This window comes from Chamaea fasciata, unplaced genomic scaffold (genome assembly GCF_029207755.1).
Source record: "Chamaea fasciata isolate MVZ Bird 193981 ecotype frontalis unplaced genomic scaffold, bChaFas1.0.hap1 SCAF_3, whole genome shotgun sequence".
In the NCBI taxonomy this organism is placed as follows: domain Eukaryota; kingdom Metazoa; phylum Chordata; class Aves; order Passeriformes; family Sylviidae; genus Chamaea; species Chamaea fasciata.
In genome coordinates, this window is record NW_027094088.1 from 78581261 (window position 1) to 78595619 (window position 14359).

At 38.9% G+C, this 14359-nt stretch overlaps 1 protein-coding gene across 3 annotated transcripts in view; it reads left to right on the forward strand.

Moving 5' to 3' along the window:
- The window catches only part of RARS2 (arginyl-tRNA synthetase 2, mitochondrial), a 29259-nt gene that overhangs the window by 2791 nt on the left and 12109 nt on the right, over positions 1–14359 (forward strand). For all 3 annotated transcript variants that reach the window (XM_066179579.1, XM_066179581.1, XM_066179580.1), the window contains 8 exons: positions 1569–1652; positions 2977–3074; positions 4185–4240; positions 5764–5847; positions 9223–9299; positions 10321–10476; positions 11952–12058; positions 12659–12754. In XM_066179579.1, coding sequence (XP_066035676.1) covers positions 1569–1652; positions 2977–3074; positions 4185–4240; positions 5764–5847; positions 9223–9299; positions 10321–10476; positions 11952–12058; positions 12659–12754 — 758 coding nt within the window. The remainder of the gene's footprint in view (positions 1–1568; positions 1653–2976; positions 3075–4184; positions 4241–5763; positions 5848–9222; positions 9300–10320; positions 10477–11951; positions 12059–12658; positions 12755–14359) is intronic.

Genomic DNA, 14359 nt, shown 5'->3' on the forward strand with positions numbered 1-14359 from the left:
TGTATCAAAAATTAGCAGAGAGATAGAAAAATGCAGGTAATTACTGTTTTTTGTCATGATAAATAGTTGATGGAGTGCCTGTAGGTTCAAAAGAATGCTCTTAGTCACTTCTGAAGAAAAGGGCCACAATGTTTGAAATACAAGGTATTTAGGTTAGGCAAAAAGAGGTGGAAGTTTTTCCAGTTGGCTCAAATAGCCTAAATAGTAGGGCAGTGAGACAATAAATGAAACAATGTGCCCTGAAGTACTGAAAATGGTCTTGTTTCCATGGGCTTTTGTTTTCATTTAGCTGGCTGATTCTTGCTTCACTTTTGTACTGTTAGTTCTTTGTGGAGGGGATGTTGTATTGGGTTTTTTAGTGCTTCAGTACTGCAGAGTGGCATCCTAATCCAAGCCTTCGGTACAGGGACATCTGGTTACTAAAGGAGAAGAGAGCACTTGGAGAAGAGGTTGTTAAAGCAGAGGAGAGGACAAATGAGCACCCTTATTAAAGAGAGATGAAAACAACTGATGTGACAAATGACAGAATATATAGAAAGCATATCAGAGCATTTATCAGAGCAAATGTTGTGGAGTAAGTCCAGTGGGCATTTCTGTTTTCTCTCTGCCCCATAAGTAGAAAGGACCATTTGTAAAACAGTAAGGTGGAAAACTCAGTGTCAACACAATATTTTTTTTTTCACGTAGCCTGTGAGTTAGCATTGGAATTTGTTGCTAGCAGAGCTTGTGAAAATAAAAGAATTTCAAAGCTAACTATGATTTCCCCTGGTTAGATCACTGTCTTAAGCTGGAGACCTAGCATGGGGGTACAGTTTCCTCTCCGTGGTGAAGAGTTTCAGTGGGAATGTATAGCTTGCCTCTCTCATAGATACTGACTGAATGAGAAGGTGATTGTGACAGATTTTTATATGCTTTCCATCCCTCTTTTTCCAGGCAACTTCTTGACTGTGAAAGACAGCTAGTTTAATAAGAAACTCTCAAACCTGACAGTTTGAGATCCAAAGCTCTTGCCGTGTGAAGAGAGCCAAATTTGTGTTGACATTAGGTGTTGGTTGGCCAAATATGCCTTATGAGTTCAGAATTTTCAAGACATGTCCCTTATGGAAATTGTAAACAAGATTTTTAATAAATTGGCCTTTAATATGTTTTTTTTTTTTTTTTGGTCATACTGGGTACTGCAGAATGTTGTCACTAAACTTTTTTTTTTTAAGTGCTGGCAGCTACTGTGTAAGTTGTCAAATGTATCTCAGCTTTTGACTGTACAAAGAGTTCAACTACTGCTCCCAATCAAAAGAAAACAGACTGTGCACAGGCAGGGTCTGAAGTAGAACATATGTGTGGCATTTCAAGCTGAGTTATATTCAGAGCTTATTAAGCATGACTGGGAAATAATAGCATTGTTCCTTCTCCAACAGAATTGATGAAATGATCCACTTATGATTGCTTCAAACAAATAAATAACATTTAATGTTTACAGTGGGTTAAATTAATATTCACAGTGGATTGAATTACAGTTTTCCAGTTCACCTGTTTTCATTTAGAGTTTCTGTTTTGTTTTATTCTCTTAGCTAAAATGTGATTCAGTAGTGAGTGAAATCAGCGCTGGTCCAGGAACAGTGAATTTTACAATAAACAGGGAATTATTAGCAAAGGTGAGTAGTGTCTTTCAAGTGCTTTAAGGTAAAAATAAGTTTTCTCAGTATAAAACTGTAGAATACCTACTGTTGTTTTAGGAAGGTATTTTCTATGTAAAACTGTCTTTCACAAGTTTTCCGCGAGGACCCCTGTTGCTGATTTATGTAGGCCTAGAATTTGAAATGAAGCTCAAGAAAGTTTCCTCTTGTGAGGAAACAATACATCTACTGTTCACTAACAATCATAAGCATAAGCATTCTTTTTTCCTCTCTTTCTGCTTTAAAATGCAGGCTTATTTATATCTACTTTGAGTTTTTACAGTGTACAACTCAAAAGTTTTGATCTTGTAAATACTCTTGCTTTTACCTGACATGAAGTATTTGATAGCAGATCTTTCATTACACACTTTGCTAAAAAAAAAAAATAAAATCAAGGGGAAAAAAATCCCAAAGGGAAAGTGTATTCCTTAATATCCTGGCTGAAGTACACATATACCTTGTAACCAAGCCAAAGGCTATTAGAGAATAGGTCTATAAGCAAATTTTGTGTATGTGTCTAGCTTGCCTTCTTAGGTGTCATAATAAGAAGAGAATTAAAGGCTTTTTTACAGATGCTGTTCCTTAAAAAAAAAAAAAAAATTATAGCTGTTGCAGAAAATTTTTGAAGTGATTTTTTGAGTGGGAAAAAAATGAGAAAAATTTCCACTGAATGAAGTGAGATTTCCACTTGATTTCACCTTTTTAAAGACTTCTTATCTTCAGGAAGCTTGTCCAGTTCATTCAGCTTCATAGATTAGGTCTGAAGTGCATTGGCCTGAGTGACCTTACACATTTCAGTTTATGGAGGGACTGACTTGGTGCTATGAGCACATTACTTATAATATTCACACAAACTGTCTTGAGGAATATTTTAAGGCATTTTACAGAGTCTCCAGACCTTCAAAGCAGACATATTTTAGTACAGATCATTCATACTGGCCTCACAGACTTGTAGATGGGAGAGAGAAAGAAGAGTTGTTTGGACACATTAGAATTGAAGAGTTGGCTTTCTTTGGCACTAAAAGAGTAGAAGGTTTTCAAAAAAATTCAGCCTTAATTTTCACCAAAACTCTGCCTACAATTCCTCTTAATTTTTTTTTTTTGATCAGCTGTTTTATTTGATACAGCTTTCAAAAGTTAGTGGTATTTTTATGTGCGTATGAGAACTTGTTTGACAAACCAACCATCTAATTGCTAATATGAAAAAGAGTGTGGGATCGGTCTTCTATGTGGCTGGTAAACAGTTTTCCTGGTGGTGCTGTCTGTTGATGAAACTTTTGTTTTGTTTTAAATTGTGCTTTAGACTGTGCTGCAGCAGGTGTGGAAAGATGGCTCAGCGTATGGAGTAAAAAGTGAACTTTTCTCTACAATTCCTAGACAAAAGGCAGTGATTGAGTTCAGGTAAGCACATCTGGGGGGTCCTTTGAGACAATTGCCTTGTCTGCTGATTGATATTTTCTTGTTGATATTCATTGCTGTAAAGTGTGATGCATGTGATGTTAAACCATATTAACCAGTATTAAATTTAGCTGTATCTGGCACTCTGATATATTCACCAAGTAGAATATAAATTATGTTCAGGGATTGAGGCTTTTTCCCAGAATGTGTTTTTGGTGTTTAAGGAGTTTATGCCTTACACAGCCCTCCATTAAGAATATTCTCATTTAATGCATAATAGCATTCAGTTTTTAAGAAAGCTTCTTTTTATTTTGTTATGAAGAAACAATCTTGGCACTAGTTCATTTCTTTTTGCATCTTAACACCTTCTTCTCTGACTCCTTAAAGCAGGCAGGCATTTGTCTGGCTAAATCTTGTGAATTGCTGCCCCCCAAAATTTTTCCAGTGCAATTTTGTTGACTAAATTCCATGAGCTACTCATGGAATGAAAAGTGGCTGACTCAGATTTTTTTATGTGTAAATATTTTTGTTGGGTAATATTCCCTCTGCAGGCTTCTACAGTCATGGAAAGTAAGAACTTGGCGTTAATTTGGAGGTTGAATTTTCATAGCTGTACTTTATTGTTTTTCTTTTTATCTGGGCAAACAATTGTGTAGGGAATTGGTTATTGTTGTTTTTCTTTGTGGAGGTGGGCATTGCTGGAAAGATGTAATTTTGATTATTGATCCTTGTACACAAGATCTCTTGTCCTGGTTTATCTCTGAAAAAGACATGAGGAGAATGATCTATGTGTCCAAAACTTGTAAAAAGTGAGAAGATATTTTTGGTTCTTTGTCACTAGCACAGCTGGGCTTTGGTTAGATTTTTTTTGTTGTTGGGTTTGTTTGTGGGATGGTTTAACCACAACTCTGTCTGTTTACTGATACTGGAGGGAAGGCTGGTTGGATAGGAAAACTCGCTGTCTAGGGCAGAAGCTAGTCAGGGAATCTTATGGGAAAATTGAAAATGGGGCTTTGATTTCAGCTCTCCTGCGTGCATGACTTGAATTCTTTTAACTTTATAATCTGGCAGTTGTGCCACTGAGCAAACACCATTTGTAAAAATCTGTTCCAGCTCCCCTAATATTGCCAAGAAGTTTCACATCGGACACCTGCGCTCCACCATCGTAGGTGAGTGTGCCCTTCACTGCTTCCTGCAGGGGCCGCTTTGCCTGCCTGCCTCACTTGTCTGGGGGGCACTGCTGGCATCTCACTCCTCGGGTGTGAGGAGCCTGTCAGGCTCAACTTGCTAATTAAAACCTTTCTGCTCCTTATGCAGTGAAGAAAAGAACGAGCTGTGTTGCTGGAAGATTTATTAAGTCGCACCTAATACAGTTTTATGACTGTGAATAATAAATGGAGTAGCTTAAAATTGGTCTTTAAAGACACCCAAGGCAGTTTCCATTGAGGTGTTACGAGAGTCCTTTGAATTTTAATTCTCAATTTGCCCTGGACTGCAGAGCAGTTCAGATCGTTATGTCTTGGTGGCTGTCCTGCAAAAAGCTTGGTTTTATGTGCTAATTACTTTATGCCAGTATTACTGAGATGGTTGCTGCAATTTCTAATAGAATCGTTAATAAATTTCTTGTGCAGTGCTCTCATGGTATATGGAAAACTATATTTCTCCCTCATTTCCTAATCTCACAATAAAAACTAGTAGGTTGCAGCAGAGAATCCTGCAAAATCTGTGCATCTAGTAATGTGTTAGTTTTTAATCATACTTAATTCATCGTGTATAGTTATTAATTACATAAAGTAATTGCCTCTTCCATGGACAGATAGTTAAGTGAAAGTGAGGTTTTTATGTTCCATTTCTGGATCCTTTGTTACAGGAAAAAACCACTTTCACAAATAGTTCTGTAGATCAATGTTTGGCCCAGAGTAAAACAATTAATTAACTACAGATAATGGAATTGAAAGTAATTGCAAGCTATGATATTATAACAATACAAGGAGAGAGCTCTCTGCATCCTTTACAGCAGTATTGTAATTAAAAGTTACCTTGAAACACAGGAAAACAGAGGAAGGGATGTAGGGTTTTCTTCTTTATAATTCCAAGATTGTAACTAATGAAGAATTTTTGCTGTAAGAGCAGCTGGAACATATATATATGTATGTCCTTATATGATATAACAAGTTTGGAACATAGTCTGTTAAGTGCAGAGCTCAGAACTGCTCCAACAGTCTTTAGAGATTCAGGACTTGATGATGTAGCATCACAGTTAACAGCAGTTTGTGAATTTTGAGTGCTTGCCTAGCCTGGTATGAGGTTGCCTGACTGATGGAATTATGTATAATGCCATGTATTTGTGAGATTACAAGATGACTTTAAAAGGTTGTTCATGATCTTATGCTTTGCAATATGTGCTTGTACATCCACCTGTGTACGTTTTTATCCCTGTTTTGTGAGACACTTTGTGGCACTGTTCAGATGCACAGCCTTTCTTTTCCTGCTCAGAAAGGAGCTTGCTTTTCACTCTGACTGCTACTGCTGCTTTCAGTTGTCAGGTGTTTAGCAAATCCTGTGGAGTATTCCATCTGATTGCTTTTCCTCTTCATTTTGAATACAGATGATACAAAACCAGAAAACTGTTCCATAGGGATGACAGACTACCTACAACTGAATAATAACATCATTTTTGTTTCATTACCAGGGAATTTTATAGCGAATCTCAAACTTGCCCTGGGACATGAAGTAGTAAGAATAAATTACCTTGGCGACTGGGGCATGCAGTTTGGTATGTTTCAATATTTTTTTATGCTGTGCCCTTTCATACTGTGTACTGTGGTCTAGGTTTCCAGCTTCAGTTTTTGTAGGCCCATTGGATTCACTCTGTGCTCATAAGGAAAGATACCTTGTTTCCATGTGGGTAATGTATAGTTCATTTCCTTTAAAAATCTGAACAAAACTATCTGGACAGATCGATCAGCAGTATGACCTGTACTGATGTCCAGGAAATAGCAGGACCAAATTTATCAAACTGTCCCTCTGTCCCTCAGTAGCTCCTCTCTCAGACTAAGTGTGTAGTTTGGGGGTTATATGTTTTGGTTTGGGGTTTGGGTTTGGATTTTGTTTCTTTGGTTGCTTGGTTTGGGGTGTTTTTTGTTGTTGTTGTTTCTTTTCTCATTACTCACTGAGCATAATTACACAACAACCACATTTTGGCACACTGGGGCCCAGGGAGTTTCTTCTTTTACGTATCCTTACACTTTCCTCAAAATACTCAATTTTCCCTTAAAATGTTGCAGAAGAGAGGTGTGTAGATGGACAAAGTCTTCCAGTCTCTACTCACTTGCACCATCAGTCCAGTATGCACACACATGGGCACCCCCATCTCTTCTGAAATCACCAGATCAGTGGGGACTGAAAAGTCCTCTCAAGTGCAGCCTGAGGATGCATGGCTTGATATTTATTCCCACACCAGAGATCATTTATGTCCCATTTCTGGATCTATAGTTATCCCTCTGTTATGGCAGCTGACCCATCCATAGCATTCACAACTTTGTTGACTTCTATTGTTAATCCTGCATTTTAAATTGATCTATATTCTCCTCTCCTTTTCTAATTTCCCCCAAAAAGCTGGTTTTGGCATATTTTTAGGCACTTTAAAAAAAGGCAATCATGCCCACTTCCTCATTCTTGAAACCTGGTACACCCCTGAAAACTATAAAAATCCTCATTTCTTTTGCAATACGCTCTGGAAACTGTCCATTGATTGATGTTTAAATGGTAAACACAAAGTGCAATGTCTATTAAGTGGTCACTTTTGGTTATTCTAGCCCTTATGCTGCCTGCTCCAGTTTCAGTGGTTTTTGGGGGCATCAAGAAATCAATTTTATGAACAGAACTGGGTTAAAAATTTAAAGTCAATACCCTACTTTGACTCTATTTTTATATTCAGATTTGTGGATAACTAAAAATGTAGATAACTAAAATACATTCAGTTCTACCTGTTCTCCTTCTAGACTAAATTCCTGGATTTCAGGCAGTGCAGTGTAACAAATTCTCAGGACTGTGAGAGCGGTGTTAAAACATTCTTTCCTTTATTAAATTACTTCCCCTGCAGCTTGTCTTTCCTGATCCTGTGTCTAATGAAATGGGAGCTTGTAGCAGAGCTTTTCTTTGCTTATGATATGTTTCATAGGAATTGAATACAGAATGAGTTCATCAAAAATTGAGTAAATTTCATCCTTGCATGTTTCATTCATGTTTGCCCCTTAGATATAATTTTATCATTAGGCTATTCTGTAACGAATGTGGCAATGACAGTTAAGCAGTGAAATGCCATGTGGATAAAAGGCTTCTCAGCTGACCTCATTCAGTCTGCCTTTGAAGATACTGAATAGCACTCTGAAGTCTGAATATCAGGAATTTTATGTATTTTAATATAAACCTTCCTGAAGGTATAAAGATCACAATGTCTGTTATTTACATGTGTGCCATTTGTGCAGCACACAGCTCTTAGAATCGTGCTTTTGACCTAGTAGTACCAGTTATTGCTTTCAAAGTAGATACTCCCCTCTTTTTTTGGGCTGGCTCAGCTCAAACATATGGCAGGTATTATAACAAATAATAGTCATGCTTCACAGAGTTACAGCATCACAATATTACTGTAGTGGTCCTTTCTCAGAAGCAGTGCTGTAATTAACGATCTGTCAGCTGCTTTTACAACTGCTATTGTCAGAGGCTTTAAAATATTAGAACTGCAAACATATTTTCCTGAAGCACAGCAGAGAGACCCTCAGCCTTTAGGCAGTTTTGAGGCAGGTTTCTTAAGGTAAGAAATGCGGTCACACTGTCCATCTGTCTTCCTGTCATTCTACTCCTAATAAATTTTGAACCCATTGGGCAACTTTAGCCAGGTCTGACAAAAATATCTCCAAGGGAATGAATTTCTTTTGGAATTACGACAGTTGGCAGCTGAGTAAGGGTAGAAATACAATGAATGTATTGACCTCTGGGAGAGAAAGACCTGCTGGCTAACCAGTCAGCACCTTGAAGTCAGAGTCAGTTCAAGCATGTGCTGCACCTTGCCATTTGCTGGTGAGTGTAACAAGGTCTGGGGACATTATGGAAAAGACAGAAAATGTGTGGAAGGATGTGTTTGGGTTGAATAAAGACTGACAGTTGTGCTGGAGATTGGAGTGTGAAGTCAGCATTGAATGGTGGAATGTTTAGGTACACTAATATCTAAGAGAGATCATTAGGAAACCCAGCTCTGATTGCTCACAGAACAAGCTGTCCTTAACTAAACTCCCTTTCAGTAGGATTGGACTAATTTTATTTCCTAAAACCTAACCTGTTCTTAAAGTCTGCCATGCCTACTTCTGTACTCAATGTTTCTAAGAGGGAGGTTTTTGAGACAGTGCTATTTGTTTAGTTGCAGAGAGTTTTCCCAAGGGATACCTGCATACCTGTTCCTACATCAGTCCTGGTCCTTGTCAGCTCAGAGGAATAAGCTGGCCTTAAAGTCAGCCTCGGATAATCTAAGAGACAGGTTAATACTGCTCTGTTTCTGAAGGAGTTAATGGGGTCTTTTCATTTAGACAAAAAGATTGGGATTTGGATTTCTTTACCTTTTAGATGGCTCTTTGAAAAGTCCTGAAGCCAAATTGGATGCTCATAAAAAGCTGCATATTCTAAGCAGGCAGCAGAAATTTCCCTTGAAAACATTGCATGAGTGGTATGAGGAATTCTGTGTTGTATCCCAGTTCTTATTGTACTTAAAATGATAATACTAATAGGGGAGGAAGCAAAACAAGGCCTTCTGAGCATTTTCTGTTGCTGGACAGTTTCCACTGTGTGGCTTCTCATTTACATCTTGTTGCTGTGTAGAAGATCATTTTCTATGCAAGTCTAGAAACACAAATTCCTTTCAGGAGGAATTGAGAAATCAACATAGTATATCTTACTATTTTCTAGCTATTTCTGGGGGAGTGTGGAGGGTTGGTGTTTATGCAGTGCAATATTAGGTTATTCTTTTGATTCTCTTCTTGTAGCATACAGCATTATATTGTTTTAAAATGTTACAGTGTTAAGACTAGACTTACAAAAGTAACCTATCAATATACTCTGGTCTGTCTTCTAACTCTGTATGTAATTGTTATTCAAGGCTTATTGGGTGTTGGTTTCCAATCCTTTGGCAACCAAGAGAAACTAAAATCCAGTCCTTTGCAACACCTTTTTGAGGTAAGTTCAGAGAAGCCCAACTAGATTTGTCTTTCCCGGATTAAACAGGTTATGGTTTGTTGGCTTGCTCCATTCAAATATGGTGCTCATAAATGATCTTTGTGGCAGCCGTGCTGGGTGTGATACAGGTACAATACACATGAGGGGTTTATGTACTTATCTGCACAGATCCAGTGACCATGGGGATAGGTGGGCAATAATATTCCTGGATGGTTAAAGTTCAAGCCCTCATCCTCTAAAGGAAAGATCTCAGATGTTAATGTGGCTTTGTCAGTCAGGGTTCTTGTTTTTTTTATACTTGAATTTTGCACTAAAGCTTCAAAATACCAGCTATTGCAGTAGCATGTAGGCTTTATGACCTTAAAAAAGATTGCCTTTAAGTGCAGAGAACAGTATTCAGTCAAGATGCAAAAGATTCTAAAACAGTAGTTGTTTGAGACCAAATTAATTTCTCAGTTATTCCCAGTTCTTAAGTGTTCAGCTGTATGTCTGGCTGTATCAAAAACTGAGGCGTGTTGCAAAGTGGTGCTTTTTCTGCTGGTGTGTGAAATCAATCTTTCCTATGAATATAAGCTTGTAAAATACTGAGTCTATCAAGGATTTTTCTGCTTCACCTGCTGCCTCAATTTTAGGCAGTGCAGTTGCCATAAATGTCAATTTTGTGGTCCTCTGAAGACATGTCTGCTGTTTAAAAGTCCGTGATAGGTTCCCTTCCATGCATAAATTAGTTCTTCCATATTTTGCTGCTGCGGTTGTTTCAAGGTTATGAAGAGGAGGATAGTGACAGTAGTAAGGAATTAGGGCATAAGTCTTCTTTCAAGATAAGCTGTATGTTTTCCTATTGGGCTTTGGGCTGGCTATTCATTCTTTCTTTAAATGGGGAATGTGTTGCTTTAACGAGTCTCTTAAAATTTTGATGTTAAAAATGTCATCTTTAAATGTATTTGTATTGTTCTTGTAGAGCTGTTTTTATTGGAGGAGAGAATTACACTGTCTCAACATTTTCAGTGTCATATTTTAGGTGTATGTGCAGATTAACAAAGCAGCAAAAGATGAAAACACAAAAAAGCTGGCTAAGGATTTCTTTAGAAAGCTGGAGGAACATGATGAGCAGACATTGTCAATTTGGAAGCAATTTAGAGACCTCAGTATTGAGGAATACATCCGGATTTATAAGGTACAAATCATCCAAATATTTTTTTTTCTGTGTTGCTGGTCAAATGGTCTCTTTCTCTATTGCTTCATCAACATAATTGACAGTGCACAGCACCTTTGCCACCTAGGAGACTGCCAAGCAGTGGACTCACTTGGGATCAGAGATTGCTCTGGTGTTATCAATTCATTGCCTTTCTCGTAAACTTTAGAATGTTGTGGGGAAGCTTTTTCTCAGTATGCCAGGCTAAGCCTCGTTCTGCTTGGAAAAAGCACAGTAGTTGGTTTCTCATCCAAGCAGGCTGTCACTTCAGTTGCTGACGTGCTAGATACATTTTATTTAGTGATGTCCAGGTAATTCGCCTTCAGACTAACTCTCCCTTCTCAGAAGTCCTGAAGCTCAAAGTGTGGTGCTAAGCAGCAAGGCAGATCAGTGTTGGATAAATATTGCTCAGTTTTGCTTTATCTTTGAAGTCAGCAACAACCCAGCAAATTTAACAATTTCCATGTAATAAATTTTATTAGACAATAACTCTGTTTTCACGTTTCTGATCTACTGTTATAATGTTGCATATTGAACTGGGTGTAAGAAATTGTAGCAGCAGGAAGTCACTGCAGGCGCAGTTGAGCTAACACACAGCCATCTGTTGCACACTGTGATCTCACAAGTGGACTCAGTGTCTGCTGTTTGTGCCGCTGACTGAAAAATTGTTCTTAAAAAAATTGGGAAACAGTTTGTAATCCAGATAACCTGGCTGTGTTTTTAACTTCTTCCCTGAAACATACCACTGTAGCCAAGAAAGTACTTCTAAGTTAAGATCTCCTTTGTGAGATACTTGATAATTCTTGTGGAAAGCTGACCTCTGAAGGTAATTAGGTACTGGGCTGTGTGTGCAGCTGCATCTTGAAGGTCAGCCATCATTGATCACATGATGAGTGGTACGGCTAGATCTTTCTCTCCCAATTTCATTTAAAGTAAAAAGCATTGAACTGATGAACTGACCATGTTTGACAGTGAAGGTCATCTTGTCTGTGCTGAATGTACCCTCAGCCTTCATGGTGATGATGATTTCTGTACGCTCAGCAATGTTTGTGAGCAGCTTTTACTTTTCAAAATTCCTTTTAGCATCCTCTTAAAATAGGGTTGGTTTCATGTCCAGGCTCCTCTGCAGCCCACTGGTTTCACCTCCAGCACAGCAAGTGAGAGACTTGCCTCAGAATTTGTGTATGAATTGCCCTAACCAGTTTATGCCTGATTTCTCATGAATGTTACATCCAACACCATATTCACCTCAGGGAGAGATTCATTCTAATGCAGAAATTGATTAAATCAAAATCCAAGCATCCTTTCCTTTAACAGTGAAGTGACATTTCCTGAAATAACATTAACCTTTGCACTGTGTCTGATCTGTGACCTATCATCTGACTAAATTTGAAGAAAAATGGTTAGCCTTGATCTTAACGATATTACCCTTCTTTGATATTCTTGTAACTTTTCAGCGTCTAGGAGTGCACTTTGATGAATATTCTGGAGAATCATTTTACCAAGAGAAAGCCCAGGAAGTTCTGAAGGTGTTGGAAGATAAAGGACTTCTTCAGAAAACAGTGTATGAACATATTCAGTCTATTGGTGTAGCTTATTTAACATCTCAGTTGCACTTCAAACTAGATGAGTGAGGTCTGTACAGAATGTGAGCAGAAGAGTTTTCTTTATGTGGTTTTGGTATCAGGTCTAGCAGAAGACCATCAGGATTTGCGCAGTCACAGCTAAAATTTACATTTTCCTTTTCTATGACTAAAGCCTGGCCTTAACAAATCGGGTGCAATGGCAGTGTTCAATTCCTAGAGGTGTTTTAGGCTGTTGATTAGTTTGGTACCTGTGTGTGCCATTTAATGAGCAGAATTAGTTGAGATCATTGCCTTGATGGAAGAGGTGCCTGGCTGAACTGGGATGGAAGCTGTAATCATGGAATGCCCCAGAATGTGGGCAGGCTGCTCCCTGGCATCAGCAGTGGTGACAGCAAACTTACAGGAACAAGTCTTCAAGAAGACTTAAAGGAGACGGTCATTCAAAGAAAAAGAATGGGACTGTCTAGAGGGAGGGGGTTTGTGGCAAGAGGCCTTGGTTTTGGCTCTGACCTCAGCCTTACCTGCACTTACCTGTGTAATAGCTTGCAGTGACATCAGCATTTCCCCTCAACTTACAGAAAGGGGACAGGAGTTGTGGATCTCTCGGAGAAGAAAGACCTCTCAGCAGTTTCCACCGTCATGCGCAGTGATGGGACATCTCTTTACATAACAAGGCAGGTATAAGCCCATCTGTGTTCACTGCCAGTCATTTTGCCAGGGAACTTTTGAACATGAATGAGCACACTTGATGGCATGGATTTTGAAACTTTTTATTTCTAGGATAGCTGTAAGTGAAACTAGCAATGTAACTATAACGGGATGAAAATAGCTTTTGAATATTTTCTTCCCCCCAGTAATGTTAGTAAATCTGCTCTTTGCATAAATCATATTACTTTATCCAGCTACTAACTTTGAAAACAAAGCTGAAAGTCTGGATCTAATAAATAGCAGCCAGATAATAAAGGTTTTAAAAGGGCCTTTGCTTAAAATGTTTATTGATGGTGTGATACAGGAAAAAATTGCTTGTTCAGCCATGTCTTCATTGACTCAGTGGACCACCAGCACTGTAACATCAATTTTATTGCTGTTTTCCAGCCATCTCATCAGTATCCTAGAATTCCTCTTGGGTATTTTAATATGGAAACCTTAACAGTTTCTTTGTGCCAGGAATGTAAATAAATCTAGTGTCTAGCCCTCAGGGTAAATAAACACTGTACAGCTTTTCAAGGCAAGGGTATTAGAGAGATGCTACAATTAATCCTGTACATTGGGGAGCTGCTGAATCCTGTAGCCAAATAGAGACAAAGATGCTCCAGCTCCATGCCTACAGGTCAGCAAGGAATAAGCATGAGCACCTGATCTCAATAGGGCCAAAACCACTCAGCACAGCTGGCATTTTGTTCCCCTCTGGGTGATTAGGATGATGAGTATCTATTCCTGTGAAGAAATAGACACGTGTATGTACCTGTATAGATACATGTGTGTGTGATATATATTGTGACATAGATACTTGTATTATGTATGTGATATGTGTATTATTTAACAATGTAAGTAATATACATGTGTATTGTGCATGCACTGTGTATCCCTCCAGTACCTGGAGGTCCCTGTGGTCTCTCCAGCATTTGGTCTGGATCCTCTGATGCAAACAGTACAGACTCCTCTGGGTGCCTCATCTCTGCAGGCACTTCTGGAGACTTCCCAGGATACTTTGCCTACCTACTTGGCTATTCAGCTTGATATTTGCGGTCAGTCATATGAGGATGTGTGCCCTCACACCAGCTGTTGGCAGCAGACACCTTGTGACCCATGGTCAGCCTCCAGCTGTTACCACTTCATTTCACTTCTGCCCGGTCCTGTCAGTCTGTGACACCACAGATGCATGGCCCTACATGAGCTGCAGTCCCCAGCTCCAGCTGCTGACACTCCAAATACATGTGCACAGAGAGGAGAGAGCCCCCTCACCCAGGAGAGTTTGAAATGGAGTTTCATGGGAACACAGGAGAAGACTGTGCTGATGAGGTGCAGGACAGAACTAGGCAAACTTAGAACCAGAAATCAACTTACAAGCCACCCATCCCTGTTACCTTTTCCTTCTCTTTTCTTACCTTTGATTCCTTCCCTAAGCATCCCATAACAAGTCTTGTGCAATTGCAAATGCTTTTTTCAGATTGCAATATAAGGCTGATGGTTCTCCTGTGGCAGTCCTGTGTGTGTGTAGATGAGCTTTGTACCATTAAGTTAAGGCTGAACACGGGGTTTGTTTTCCAGGAAAGGGT